At 46.7% G+C, this 14,709-nt stretch overlaps 1 protein-coding gene across 1 annotated transcript; it reads right to left on the reverse strand.

Annotated features, from left to right (window-relative positions):
* Positions 1 to 6,930: 6,930 nt before the first annotated feature.
* Positions 6,931 to 13,249, reverse strand: LOC115646762 (C->U-editing enzyme APOBEC-1-like). The gene is made up of 5 exons (XM_030553017.1): positions 13,228 to 13,249; positions 10,189 to 10,219; positions 9,342 to 9,742; positions 7,643 to 7,764; positions 6,931 to 7,098 (listed from the first exon to the last, which is right to left on the reverse strand). The coding sequence occupies exons 1-5, from the start codon at positions 13,247 to 13,249 to the stop codon at positions 6,931 to 6,933; spliced, it is 744 nt and encodes a 247-aa protein (XP_030408877.1).
* Between the last annotated feature and the right edge of the window lie 1,460 nt (positions 13,250 to 14,709).

The following is a 14,709-nucleotide window of genomic DNA, read 5'->3' on the forward strand; positions in this document are numbered from 1 at the left end:
GGTGGGCAGGACTGAAGCTCACAGCCAATCAGAAGACTCTGGAAACACATTGGTCCTACAATGTCTCTCTTTCTCTCCTACTCACCCTTTCTCCCCTTCCTTCTTTCCATCCCTCCCTCCAGTCTTAAATCCTCATGTCCTGAGAAAAGACCTTTCTTACTTCCCTTCCAAGGAAAATTAGGATGACCCACTAAAACCAGAATTCTCCTGCAGTCCCACTCCATCCAGCACTACAGCCTTGCTTGGGGAAGCCAGGACTAGAGTGAAAGCCCCACACAGATTTTTATAGGGTGTGTCTTCATACAGGGTTAATTCAAAAGATTAATACCCAGGTCTGAGCATCCAGGTTGGCCTGGACCGGATGTGGGTGACCACACTGCAAAGCCCCATCTGTGTTACTGTGTGCTCACTGATGCTGCACTTGTCCATGTGTGCCTCTAGGACTCCTGGGGCACATCCCAGGGTTCTTTGTGCTGCAGTGAGCTGAGCTGCTTCATGATTCTCTGCCAGTGAATGGTGGGACAATTGGTCTGTCCTTCTTGGCACATGGGGGGAATTGTGGAAGGCACTGGAGGACAAATAGTGATTGAGTCTGTGCCCTCATTGCAGAGTGGGAGTGTTATCAGTCAAGCGCAAGCCTCTCTCAGCCTTTAGCCTATAGCCCCAGCTGTGCCAGCTAGGCCAGGTGTAAAGCAGCACCAACCTTGAGAGGGTTTTGTGTGTAGCCAGGAGCTGGGTTAGGAGCAATACATGAATAAGAGCCTGAGTTAACTCTGCAGTGAAGACAGACCTCTAACATTTCCTGCTGAGAGAGGACAGGACTGGATTAATTGTGAGTCACCCATCCTACCTCCTTATGCTGCCTCCTGCTGGGAAAGGCATCAACTGGAGTTCATGTGAGACTGCCATGAAGCCAGCTGTCCTGCATTGATCTCCATTGTGCCCCCTGCTATGAAAGGGTGGGGCTGCAGAAGCTGAGAGATTCCCCTTGCTAGCCCTTTTGTCCAGCTCTCTGCACTGTCTCCCACTTGAAGAGGATGAGACTGGGAGACAGAATCCTAGAAATTTGAGGTGGCGATGCTGTGGCCAAAAGTTTCAAGTTTTCACTAATTTGAGGTACCCACCTCAGGATACTTTGGGCCCAATTTGCAGAGGTGCTGAGCACCCACAGCTCTCACTGACTTAATTGGTTGTTGACTTCTCAAGCTGGACGGTGAAAACAGACATCCAGATTTAGTGAAGACTTTTGAAAATGCTGGCCTAAATCTATTTCATCTTCTTCACGCAGCTCGCTTAGTCAGGGTAGGATTGTCCCCTGTGGTCTAATTTCCAGGCCTTCATCAAATATAACACTCATAAGCAATGGAGCTTCCATTATTTCCTTTTTGGGAGGGACTATTCCATAGTCGATTAGCAGCTGTATGTTCCCCACAGCCAGTGTCCCTGCATGATTCTGTACAACAACTCCTTCTGGGAAAATCTGACACTGCACTATCTGAGATCTCCTTAATCAGTTAGAGCTCCTGCACCATTCCTGATAGTGCTTCCTTTTGGGAGAGGCTCGAACTAGAGTGGTTGAGAGCTTCCCAGTGCCAGCCCCATTCCCAACAGTGCCTCCTGATGGAAGAGGTAGGAAAAGGACTAATTATGTGCTTTCCACACCCAAGTCTCCTGCACTGTTTCCTATGGCACCTCCTGCTTGGTGAAACTGGAACTGGAATAGCTGTGAAAATTCTCTGCAAAGCATTAATTTCTATGCATGGTGCTGTAGAAGTGCTTGATGTAATGCCTGTTAATGTTTGTACATATATATATATATATAACTACATATATATAAATAAATACTGTTCTTGTGTATGAGTAGACTTGGCAGAATATGGTTTTTTTAAATAATTTCAATGTTTATTTTGAAGCACTTTTTAAAGTTTTATTGATTTAAATTGTCACAGTTGCACGAAATTATGGTGCGGGGTCCTCATCACATGTCAAAATATACAAAGTAAATAGCCTTAAATAAAAGTCTAATAAGTTTTCAAGCAACATTTCCCTTACTTTGCCTAGCTGCAAATTTTGATTATCATCAGTGGAAATTTTTTCTCCTGAGTTTGTGTGTGTACAGTGAAATCAGCATTTACTGCTAAAAAGCTAATCTTTCCAAACCTACGTATGAGCTTTTGTGGTCTGTTCCAGAGATGAGCCATATAAGGGATATGGAGATGGAAGAAAGACTTGGAACATAATCCAGATGTTGAAGCTGAATCCTAGACATGCTGGTTATTTTAGGGATAAACCAAAGGCATCCCCTCAAATTTGCCCTTTAAATCATTACATCACACATCAAACACAGATCGTTATAGTGGTCAAGCAACTTACACTTTGGAAATATCAATGGAAAGAGGCAAAGTGAGTGATACTTAACATGCAGGCAAGGCTTATAATAAATAGACCACAACCCTTCCCCATACAAGGAGGTCAACCTCACTGTCCACAATTTACAGAGGAGGTAAATGAGATGCCGATTTGCACAAGGTCACAAAACAAGGAAATAGTAGAGCTGGGAAGTGAACCAGGTCTTCTATTTTGAGCATAGCAGAGGGCCTTGGAAAACAGAGAGCACTGCCCCATTTTGGAACATGGAATCCTCTGTAGACTGATGAACTGTAGAAGTATTACTAAAAGCAACGCTTTCTTAAAGTTGACACTGGATTTTATTCCAAGTAGTATTCACTAGTAATCCAAGGGGGAAATGAAAAGAGAGGAAATCTCACAGTAGACAAATAAAGGCTCCTCTATGTGCACTGAATGTTCAAAACCCATCACAGGTCATTTCCTTTCAAACCTCTAATAGTATTGGCAGTAGCTTTGGTCATTTATCTAACCTAGCTGATCTAGCTCTAGTAGGCTATCTGATGTAATTCACGCATTTCCAACATGTACTGTAGTAGGTAGGCACCAAACAACCTGGGTCTCATACAAACAATCCATTAGTGAGGTGATTTATCATAAAGGCACCAGCTGCACTAAATTTGCTTTGTAAGCTCACCCAAGTAGGATTACACAGGGTGACCCCATCCAGAGTAGAAACAGAGGTGAATATAATGCAATAACTTTGCATTTAATCCCCAATCCTATGTCTTGGCAGGGGGTTAGACTAGATGACCCTTGCAGTCCCTTCTAACTTTATGATTCTAAGATGGGTGCCACTTCACCAATTATATTCCCTATGGAGATAGTGGGGAATGGATCCTAGGCTTCCTTCCTTATTTATAACTTGGATCAAGCATTATTTCTCAATGGAGATTCCAGGGGATCTACCCCAGGTCTTGTTTGTGAGTTAAGGAAGATGCTGATGTTGTGCAGGTGAATCCTAGAGGCATGCTCCCCATGGAGATCTCCAGGGAAAGCCAGAGCACAGAACCTGTAATCTCAGATCAAGCCCTCAATCCATCTAATCTGGTATCTGTCATGCTGCAGCGGCCAACATCACACAAAAGTGCCCATGTTGCACCTGAATAACTCTACAATGCTGTAAGTGGGAGAAAAATTCCTTCCTGACACCCCTCAATCCCAGTCTCTACTATGCATGACAACTGATGAGTGATACTGCCATTTTAGCTGGCTTAGGCACAATTGTCGATCATGGTCAATAAAATACCCAGTCCTTTTTCAAATCCAGCACATATATGCTGTCAGTGCCACACTGAAATATACACATGTGCTCCTATTGGGTCTGGCTTTCAGAAAATCTGTCATACAATTATGTATGCAAAATTTCATGTACATTTCCATGCTTAAATTGTATATTCAATTTTCACAAATGCACATACAAAGGGCTAGATGCATCTCTTGTCGTTTATAGGTGTAATTATCCAGCCTGCCTGCACAATCATGGTAATTACACGTGTTACTTGCACAAATGTGCCTGCATTTTTGTGCATGCAATTTTGTTACTGACATTTTGCAAATCAGGCCTTTTGGGCACATTGACATCATTTTCATAGTTGACATGTGCTTTATTAGATTTCCAACTGAGATGTAACTCCTCCAAGAAATAGCTAAATCTAAAAGGATGTTTAGGAAACAGCTCAGTTAATGAAAGGAAAAGGAAAAGAACAACTATTTGGTGAGTGCTATATAAATGATATTCATAGCAGTATATACGTGTGTATAGCTACCTAATAGAAAGAGTGCCATCTACTGTCTGGCCCATAAAAAAAATCTAGCATTGTTGATACATTTGTAGGTTAAATAATGTTGTTGTTAACTGCAAATGGCTTCCTGAATTAAGACAACAGTAACCAAAGCAGAGCCATAAAAAAGCAGGGCATTCAGATCTTTTCAAGAGCCAGACGCATATTACTCCTGGTCATTGTTGTCAAGGCTGATTCCCGACTTGGGGACTTCGAGTGCAGAAGGTGGGGGCCCACAAGGATTCTAAAAATTAATACTGTCCACTCCAGGCTCGTATTAAGCTCCCAAGGTTACAGCTTTTTTCTGACCTTGGATGGGTAGATGCTGGTACCATCCATATGCAAAAAATCCCTTTGAACCCAGGAAGGCGCACTTGGGAATTCCTCCCTGTGGGGTATCCTCAAGCCCTTCCATCTGCCCCCCCTACCTCATCCAGGTAAGAGCTGAGAAAGAAAACAAAGGAAATCAGCTGTTGCCACCAGCTAATTAAAGAACGTGCACACAAATCTCTTAGGACACAAAAACCCAATCCTGTTCTTAAAAAAGGTAAATTTTATTAAAAACAAACAAAAAAAAAGAAAATACATCTGGAACTTAGGCTATTGCTATATTTAAAAAGAACAAATATAATAATTAAGCATCAAGAATGGTTTTCTTGAGGTCCAGCTTAATGGTTACAAGTAAAACAAAAGCATTTGGGGGTTAGTACAGAGGAGTACACAAGCCACAAAGAAATAAAAGAAATAAACCTGATCGTGTCTTCCTAGACATTTCCTGATCTACTTACATATCTGGTGTTTTCAATAAGTAGTTTCTAGGTATGATCTGATGATTTTTCATACCTGTCTTAAAGCTTTTTACAGCAGAGTTTCAGCCCCGTCCCTGCTCTCTGGGAAAACAACACAGACAGACCAAAGGGAATCTTTCAATTTTAAAAAGTTCTAGCCTTCCCATTGGCTCTTTTTGCCAGATGTCCACTCATTTCCTTTTACCTATGCGTTCAGTCAGACTTTTTAACACTTTCCAGTTAAAGCAAATAGAGAACAGCTACCAAGAGGGATTTTACAGTTAACTTTGGCTGGCTGGGTCCATAAAAGGGAGCCCTCTCCCTTCATTTATCACAATTGTGGAATATCATTAGGGATCATATTGAAGCAATATAAACCAAATTACAGCTAAACAATGAAAACACATTCAAAGCTCTGCGAAATATGTTTTCGGAATGTATCATTCTTATCACCATTAGTCATATGCTCTTCACCTCCCTGATCTCTGGCAAGTGAAGATCTGGTCTGATAAGGCCCTGCCTACATTACAACTACAACACTCCTGGGGACTTTGTCTGCAACAACATTGCCCCTAACCTGGTTGCCCCTTAACATTTGGCCCAGTTTTCCAACCACTTACCATGTGAATAAATACACTCAGATGGACCATCCCATTGGCTTCAACAGTTACTCAAGTTTGCGTATGCAGAATTGGGCTTCTGGGTCCTACTATAGAGAGGAAGTTAACTGTGTCTGAGTTGTAACTTGGTTATGAAAGTTCTGGCCTTCCCCACAAATTGGAGCAATGATTGTGATTGGTTCAGGGGTCAACTGAGCATGTAGCCAGTTCCCTGGCATGGCTGAATGTCTAGTGTAGATGAGGGCTAAGAATTCATCATAGTCTAAAAGACTAATATTTAGATGTCATCCAAAGCCACTTGCAATTCTGCAAGGTATGAAACTGAGGCTGTTACTCCAATTCACAAATGCACTCACTTTAAAATCTCCTCTTTGCATCTCCAGTTTGAAATCATTGCTAATTATGGATCATTGATAAAGCACTAGGCATACATAGCTGTATCTATAGTAATGTAATTTACTAAAGCACTCTTCCCTAAATGTACCTAGTACAAGGATTGCTCCTTAGGAAATACACACCTCTTCCTCCTCTCGTGATCTCGTTTGCATTGGTACAAATCTAGAGTAATACTACTGAATTCAGTGTAGTTACTCAGGATTTACACCAATGTAGACGAAAACAGAATCTAGCTCATTTCAGTTAATTGAATTGGAGACATTAGGGTCATCTATTCATGAGACTGGACCATGGTCCAGGTCAGTATAATTATGATGCTGGTCATTCTGTTGATTGGTTGATGGCCACGTTTTGCATCTGGGTGTGTAGCTGTAACTGAATGCTTGTAGACAGGTGGTTGCTTTTTGGAATGTCTACACTGCAAGTGAGATGTGATTGTACCATGGTAAAACATATCATGTTAGCTTTAATCTAGTGGAGTACAGGTAACAATAGTAGTGTAGATGTCATGGCATTGGCTTCAGCATGGACTAGCAAACAGAGTACAAATCCTCCAGGGAGCCTGTGTATGTACTCTGGTTGCTAACCTGCTCTGAAGGCCACGTCACCACATCTACACTACTATTGTTACCTGTTCTCATCAGTTTAGAGATAACACAGGCATGCCTATCTTTGCTACAATCACAGTCTTCACTTGCACTGTAGATATTAAAAAATAATAATAATAACTACCTGTATACAGGCATCCAACCATAGCTACACACCAAGGTACAAGACTGGGCCAACTCTTTGCCTGATTGATGGTTCGGGCTTGAATAATGGTTGGTGCTCCAGGATAGTATGTTGGTGTAGGCTGTTGATTGACTTGTGTCTAGGCTTGAGCACAGGTCACTGCTTGTGACTGACTGGTGGTCCAGAAAAATACATTGATGAGTACTAGTGCTCAGTTGATGGCCTAGGCCTGAAAATCAGTCGCTGCTGGGGACTGTTTGCTGTGTGGAGACTTTGCCAGAGTATTTTTCTATGAGATTCTTGTAAAACGAGTTGGAAAACAGGTGAGCCAGTGTAATTCTTCAGCCAAATCTGTAAACAAGGAGGTAGACCCTGGTACAAACAGAGAAAATGATATTAAAAGAACTTTGGAAGCTAACTGTCCAATGGCATCATGATAGGGTCACTTGGGCTTTTCAAGGGAAATGGCAACAATAAAGAACCTCTCCCTTGACCTGCAATCACTGGCCACTTTTCAACAGGGTTACTGAGAAGAAATTTGAAAGGAAATCCACAAAATACTCAATGGCACTATGAACCCAGATGGCACTCTCCATGTATTAGAGCTGAGCCATGAAAATGGGTCATCAGAGCCAGAGGAGATGTCGATGGAGAGACATGAAATCTCCTAGTGATGGGACATAGTCCTCCTTAGGCTAAATCCCACCCTCCTGGTCTAATCTGGTGCAACTTCACTTCAGTGGAGTTCTGCCCATTTACTCCATGGCTGAATTTGATTCCCTCTCTGAAGAGCCAGGAAGAGAGCTCTGGTCTCTTGATTACCAGTTCTATGCTTCAACCACAGGACCATCTCCTTTTACCTACATATGAGTCTGGATCAATTCTCTCCCCACCCCAGCATTAAGCACCTACCAACCTGCAGGATACACTGGAATTCAAGCATATAGAATATCATCCATGGAGTGAAGTAGCAGGGCCAGTAAATATCATCTTCTCTGACTCGGTGGTCGACAAATGTTCTCCAACAGTAGTCGTAAGCTGAGTGAATTACAAGATTACTAGTCACACGGTGAAGGACACAACAAAGGGACTGATACACCAATCATTGCCTGCCCTGAGTTTGATCAAGGCAAGGGAGGAGAAGCCTTGATCAGGGCCGGCTCCAGGCACCAGCCAACCAAGCAAGTGCTTGGGGCAACACCTTGGGGAAGGGTGGAGCTCGGATTTGTTTGTTTTATTTTGTTTTTTTTGTTTTGGCGGATCGCCACTGGAGGGGTGGGGGCTGGCACGGCTCTCAGAGGAGAGTGGGGTCTTGGGGCAGTGTGGTGCTCAGAGGGGGGGCGGGGACGCGGCGCAGCGCTCGGGGGCTTGGCATTCGCGCAGTGCTCTGAGGGGGCGGGGCTTCGGGCGGCGTGGTGCTCTGGGCGGTAGGGGCTGGCGCGGCGTTCGGAGACAGTACAGGGGTTTGGGGGAGTGCGGCGCTCGGAGGGGGGTTGGGCCTTGGCACACCACAGTGCTCTGAGGGGGCGGGGTTTCAGGCAGCGTGGCACTCAGGGATTGGGGTTTTGGCGGCGCAGCGCTCGCAGCAGGGGGTGCGGCCAAGCAGTGCTCTTCTTTTTTGCTTGGAGCAGCAAAAAAATTAGAGCCAGCCCTGGCCTTGATAGAGGTGACACTTGAACTGCTGGTGTCACCCATACAGCTCCTGGGTGTGGTGTTCTGTCCCATCTACTGGCACCAAGACCACTTAGAGAGAGTGTTAAATGAGTCTGCTCCACACCTTAGCTAATAGACAGTGCACTTAGCTAACAGCTAGTTCGTGCACTAGGCTCCAGGTTCAATCCTGCCTGCCGATGACCATGGTTTGTTGGCACTACACTGGCACCTGAAGATGCCTGCCCTGCATGCAGCTCCAATCTCAGGCTGAAGGGGATGTCCTCATTATTGCTCAGGACACAGTGAACCAGAGAGGAGAAAATGGCACTAAGAACCACAACATAAAGACATGATCACATGCTCAAAGGCGGAAGGGACGTCTATATACCAAAGACTTCCTGAAACTTGGACAGTGTGGAGCTGCCACCAAGCTCCTAATGGGGTTGGTTTGAGACATAAATGATATAGCCTACAGCATTGTACCATAAGACTATGCCTTACAAGGGTGGCTCTTGTACATATAATGGCTGGGGATCTATCTGACTCCAGGTAGCCTTATGGGGGGAATAGTTCTCTCCAAGAGCTTCCCCACCCTCTAGGAAGGGAACAGGCAGAACCAGCAGGGGGAGATGGGGGGAGGCGAAGAAAAAGCAGGGGGTAAGATAAGTTGTTAAAACTCCACTCTCTCTGCAGGGAATAGCATGTGGAAATATTTGAACCAACTCATTGATCTCCACCCCCACCGCATTTCCCTAGAAATGAATCAATGTTTGGCCAATATGGCAGTGTCTGATTGTGGATTGACCCTCACCAGCTCATTTCACATCGCCATCAAACCAGAATGACTTTCACTCACTACTAGCCTGGGACCTAACTGGCACCAGTGGCCTAGAAGTGAAAGGCTTCATGGCCCATTCCCCAGTGTCCAGAACTGAGGTATCTGTAACCTTGGGAAGTGTTACCTGGGAGGCTCATGATGTAAACGTTCACTCCACTGCTCACCAGATCCCTGAGGCCTTGCCGGTTCCGTTCATCTCTGTGCCTGAAAAGCCGCCCTATGTAGATTTGCAGGGTCACTTTGGGATGGGCCCGTAGGAAGTGAATGATCAGTCTGCAACACAGCCCACAGGGGCTCCAGGACAGAAACCAGATGATGGAGCAGCGCACTGAAGGCCCGTGGTGTATTGCCTTGAAGTCATTTTCCAGGCAGTTGATTTCGGCATGCTGGGTGGGGGTGTTCAGGCACCACTTCCTCCAGAACTTCGTGCTGCTGCCCCACTTAATTTCATAGAGTAGGTAGGTCACCTTGGGAAATGCGCTGGGGTCAAAGATCGCCCTAAATTCCTTTGGCTGGATCTTCCACCTGAAATCCACATTCCATCACTGGCATCTTTAATGACTCCCACATAGCAAAAGAGATAGAAACAGGGGTGAGGATGAGAGAGGGACAGTTAGTATGGTCTTAGTACCACCTCTTTGCTGTCAGACAAGCTGCCTTTGTGACTGTGTGTCCCCAGGTCCTGTCTCTAATGACCCCTGGGATATATGATACCTGGGACTTCTGGGATCAGGGGTTCAGTCTGAGCTGCAGCTTTATTGTAAAGGAAGGCAAGAATTCTGCATGGCTGCAGCGTAGTGCACCAGGACCTAGATTGTTATGAAAAGGACAGAGAGAGGAGAAAGGAAAGGAAAATAGCAAGATGCTTTTGAGATAGCAGAAGTTTAAGGGGAAGAAAATCCCCCCAGCCACACCCCCTGAAATTCTCTTGTGACACCAGTCATGTACCAGACTAGAGCTGTCATTCTTACCTGTGGCTAGCACTTCTGGATGGATGATCTACTGGAAGAGAGAACGGAGAGTCATCTATGGGTGGGTTGGGGGTGGAGGTGATTTTTGGGATCCCAGTTCTCACCCCAGGGATCCAGGACAGCATCTTAGCAAATCAGCGACCATTCACATCCATCTATTCCTTACAGTGGAAGTCCAGAGAAATGTGACCCTGCTCCTTCCTAATTGCACCACCTTTCTGCCATGTATTGTTATCCTTACCTCAGGGGTGCTATGCACAGTGCCACCTGGGGTTATATGCACCTTACGCCTGGATAAGGAGTTTAACTGGGTTGAAAATTGGATGAGAGACTACCACAGATGGCTTTAATATATCAGGAAGCAGTGACTTTGCAGGGGTGCTCTTCTCTCAGAATCAGCAGTGGGGTACATGGCTCAGTAGAGGGTGCTCTTCCCTCTGAGTCAGCACTGACCCAGCATAGCACTAGGGGGCGCTGTGCTGCAGGGAGTGGGGTGGCTGGTTCAGTAGGGGATGCTTTCTCCTCTGAGGGTATGTCTACATCTACAATTTTGCAGCGCTGGTTGTTACAGCTGTATTAGTACAGCTGTATAGGGCCAGCGCTGCAGAGTGGCCACACTTACAGCAACCAGCGCTGCAAGTGGTGTTAGATGTGGCCACACTGCAGCGCTGTTGGGCGGCTTCAAGGGGGGTTCGGGGAACGCGAGAGCAAACCGGGGAAGGAGACCAGCTTCCCCGCGGTTTGCTCTCGCGTTCCCCGAACCCTCCTGCAAACCGCAGGGAAGGAGACCTGCTTGCTCGGGGGTTCGGGGAATGCGAGAGCAAACCGCAGGGAAGGAGACCTGCTTGCACTGGGGTTCGGGGAACGCGAGAGCAAACCGGGGAAGGAGACCAGCTTCCCCGCGGTTTGCTCTCGCGTTCCCCGAACCCCCCTGCAAACCGCAGGGAAGGAGACCTGCTTGCTCGGGGGTTCGGGGAACGCGAGAGCAAACCGCAGGGAAGGAGACCTGCTTGCACTGGGGTTCGGGGAACGCGAGAGCAAACCGGGGAAGGAGACCAGCTTCCCCGCGGTTTGCTCTCGCGTTCCCCGAACCCCCCTGCAAACCGCAGGGAAGGAGACCTGCTTGCACTGGGGTTCGGGGAACGCGAGAGCAAACCGGGGAAGGAGACCTGCTTGATTACCAGAGAGGCTTCCTCAGGTATGCTGGGATACCTGCTTATTCCACGGAGGTCAAGAAAAGCGCTGGTAAGTGTCTACACTTGATTACCAGTGCTGGATCACCAGCACTGGATCCTCTACACCCGAGACAAAACGGGAGTACGGCCAGCGCTGCAAACAGGGAGTTGCAGCGCTGGTGATGCCCTGCAGATGTGTACACCTCCTAAGTTGCAGCGCTGTAACCCCCTCACCAGCGCTGCAACTTTGTGATGTAGACAAGCCCTGAGTCACCACTACCCTGTAACCCTAGTGTGGTGCTGGGGATGTCTCTAGATGAGATATGAAACCAAGGATGGTGTGGTTAGAATCCCTTGACACTATTTGTAGGAGTAGGAGTATTAAGCCTGGTGTCCTGGGTACATTTTCATTTGTGTTACTGCACTTTGCCTCCTAACAATTCTTCCTTTAGTTTCAGCTGGCTACTAGATTTTTCTTCACTCGCAGTCAGCCGTGTGGTGTTGCTGTGCTCTGCTAAACAGTGGCCATGCGCCACCTCAGAGGTTCTCCTCTGACACTATTTGTACATCAGTGCAACTCTGTTTATTTCAGTGGAGTCACTCTTCATTTAGAGTGGTATAAGAGGAGAATCAGGCCCTTTGCATCAGCTTGTGAAACATTTTGGAAGGGCTCAGCCTGGAAAACATTAGGGAAATGTTTGTTCTTTGTGATGTTAGATCCTGCCAAATTGCCCCACTGTTACTGACTGAGAACACCTCCCTGTGCTCTCAGTCTCTCTCCTGTCTGTGATTTTTCTTTGAGTCCCTTTCTCCAGAACCTCTCATGCACCCCTGAGCTCCCGGAATGAAGCTGCCATCCTGCTCTTATGCAGCTAGTTTGGTTCATAGGAACCTTGAAGGCAATAGCTGAAAGAATGAAAATATAGACTTAGTGACCTTGGTTCCCAGGCCTGGGAGAAAACATCTTGGCGCCTTTGCAAGGAGTTTAGATAACGTTCAAAGGGAGTTTAGGAAAGTTCTTAGTATGTCAGATTTTAACCCTTTTTGTCCCAGAGCAACGTCAGTTTTCCCTACCTTACTTGCAAGAGGGACGTTTAATAGCAGTGCTCCCAGTGCTGTGGGTACATGATTGCTAGGAGCTGGACCGGCTAATTCACAGACATAGAACTATGTTCACTCTCTTACAGGAATACAAAAATAAATATTTTTCATTCAACACTGGCTGCCACATAGCCACGACGTGGTTGTAACCAGCCTGGGTCTGCATCAGAAGCAATGCCCTAGGAATGAAAGGCTCCGTATCCCAGCCCCCAATACCTGGGCCATTCATTCTTCCTCACCTGGTGCTGGCTCAGGCCCAGTGCTCCAGACAGGCCTCCTATCCCATTCCTTGACTCTTGGATCAGCTGGTAACCCTGCCACCCCCTCCTACTACCTGGGGCTGGCTTGTATTTCATACCCCAGAGATGATCTCAACACTATTCCAATCTCAGTTCCCCTGAGTCAGCCACTCTGCCACCCTCCCCTTGAGACTTGTATTTTCAATAACTTGCATCCTTTAGCGACAATATTACCACACATTTTATACCTTGGCATGCAAGCACTGACACATACGCCCCTGCACCCAGAAACACATACACAGAGATAAAAATACACACCGATTAAAACATATGCATTATACAAAGAACCCCACATCCAAACATCCACTCCTACACATCCCTGCATGATCACAGGTGCTCACAAACACATGCAAACATACAACATGCACACTTATACACAATCATTCACCTCAAACAATCGCACACCTCAGGTACACATAGAGAGAGACACACACACACATTCTCTCTTTCGCCTACACACATACCAGTCTCTGTGGAAGAAGTCATGGCTTCCTCTCTTTTTCTTCTAGCCTCCTGTTCTGTGGAATGGTCTTTTTCTCTCTTAACGGAGACACTTTATCTCTTTTAGTTCCTGTTCATGAGAGCTGGCATTGCTCAGAGCGAAGGGATGGTAACCACTCAAAGCCCTGGAGATTAGACTGCAGAGAACAATCTTGCCCTAGCACTGGAGGGGCTGGGGGCTAGTGGGAGGAGCACGGGAGGGAGTGGGGAAAGGGAATGGATGAGTGACCTGAGAAGTCTTCCCCATTTCTAACCTCTTTGGCTGTCCTGGAGGGAGGGGTGTTTTCCCAAGTGATGAAGGACAGGGCAGGGACACAGAAGACTTTCTTTGTACAGGCACAAAGGTATTTGCCAGACTGTTCTCTTTGCATGCCCCCTTCCCAGTGAAGGCAGCCTGGGACCAGATCCATTCACAAGCACCCGCCTTCCCTTCTGAACCCAGAGGTTTTTGTGGCCACATAAAGGGCACCTGCCATCTGGCCTTGGGGCCTTTATGGCCTGTGCACTGGGGAGAACTCCTCCAGCAAATCAGTAGGGAGGCTTTACTCCCTGACAGAGGAGAGCAGTGATTTATTTGGCGAGGAGGGGAGTCTCTCGCACCCTTTCTAAATCAGTCATTCGCTAGCTCCAGACATTCCGGAGCTCCCCAGCTCTGGGTGCTGCATCTACCCTCCCCTCCTGCCTGGGGCTTTGCTGGTTTCCAGGGTCATTTGCTCAGCATACGATGATACGTTATCAACCTCGGTCTCCAGCTTGGAGAGCTTGGTGTGGCTCCCTCTCCCACACAGCCCCAGGAATGCCACAACCATAAATCACTGGGGCAGAGGAGGGGAGAGAAGACTAGCCACTGGCAACCCCCCACTCATTTTTCAGCCAAAGCTTTGTACTTCCTGCTATTGCTGTTTGCAGACCCAGAAGAACAAGTGATTTTTTCCATGTTACACAGCGGCAGTGCCAGACAGTGCCCCCTGCCCAGAATGGCTGGGAATCACGTAGGTTGGTGCTCCCATCGACTCTCAGTCAGCAGGCTTTTCCCATTGCCAACAGCAAGAGGCTGGGAATGGAATAACTGGATGCTCCCACAACAGACAGCACTCCTATACCTTCCCTTCCTGTTGAGAGAGACTGGGAGCAGGTAGCTAGGAGCTGCCCACTGCCTCTATTCCTGCACCATTCCCGTCTGTGCCTCCTCCTGGGAAAGCATGAGACTGCAGTAGCACTGAGGTCTTTACAGTTCTTACACTGTTTGCTGTAGTGCCTCTTGCAGGCCTACACGGGACAGAATTAAATTGGGATGGAAGCAAACAACACATTAACCCATCGGTAAAATATAAGCACTAACAGCCGCACTTCCTCTGCGGGAATATCTTAATGGTCAGAAATAATACAGAAAATAAAACCAAGATATCCAGTGATAGACAAATAAACTTCAGTAATAAAATAGC

The sequence above is a fragment of the Gopherus evgoodei genome, chromosome 1, assembly GCF_007399415.2.
Source record: "Gopherus evgoodei ecotype Sinaloan lineage chromosome 1, rGopEvg1_v1.p, whole genome shotgun sequence".
NCBI classification, from domain to species: domain Eukaryota; kingdom Metazoa; phylum Chordata; order Testudines; family Testudinidae; genus Gopherus; species Gopherus evgoodei.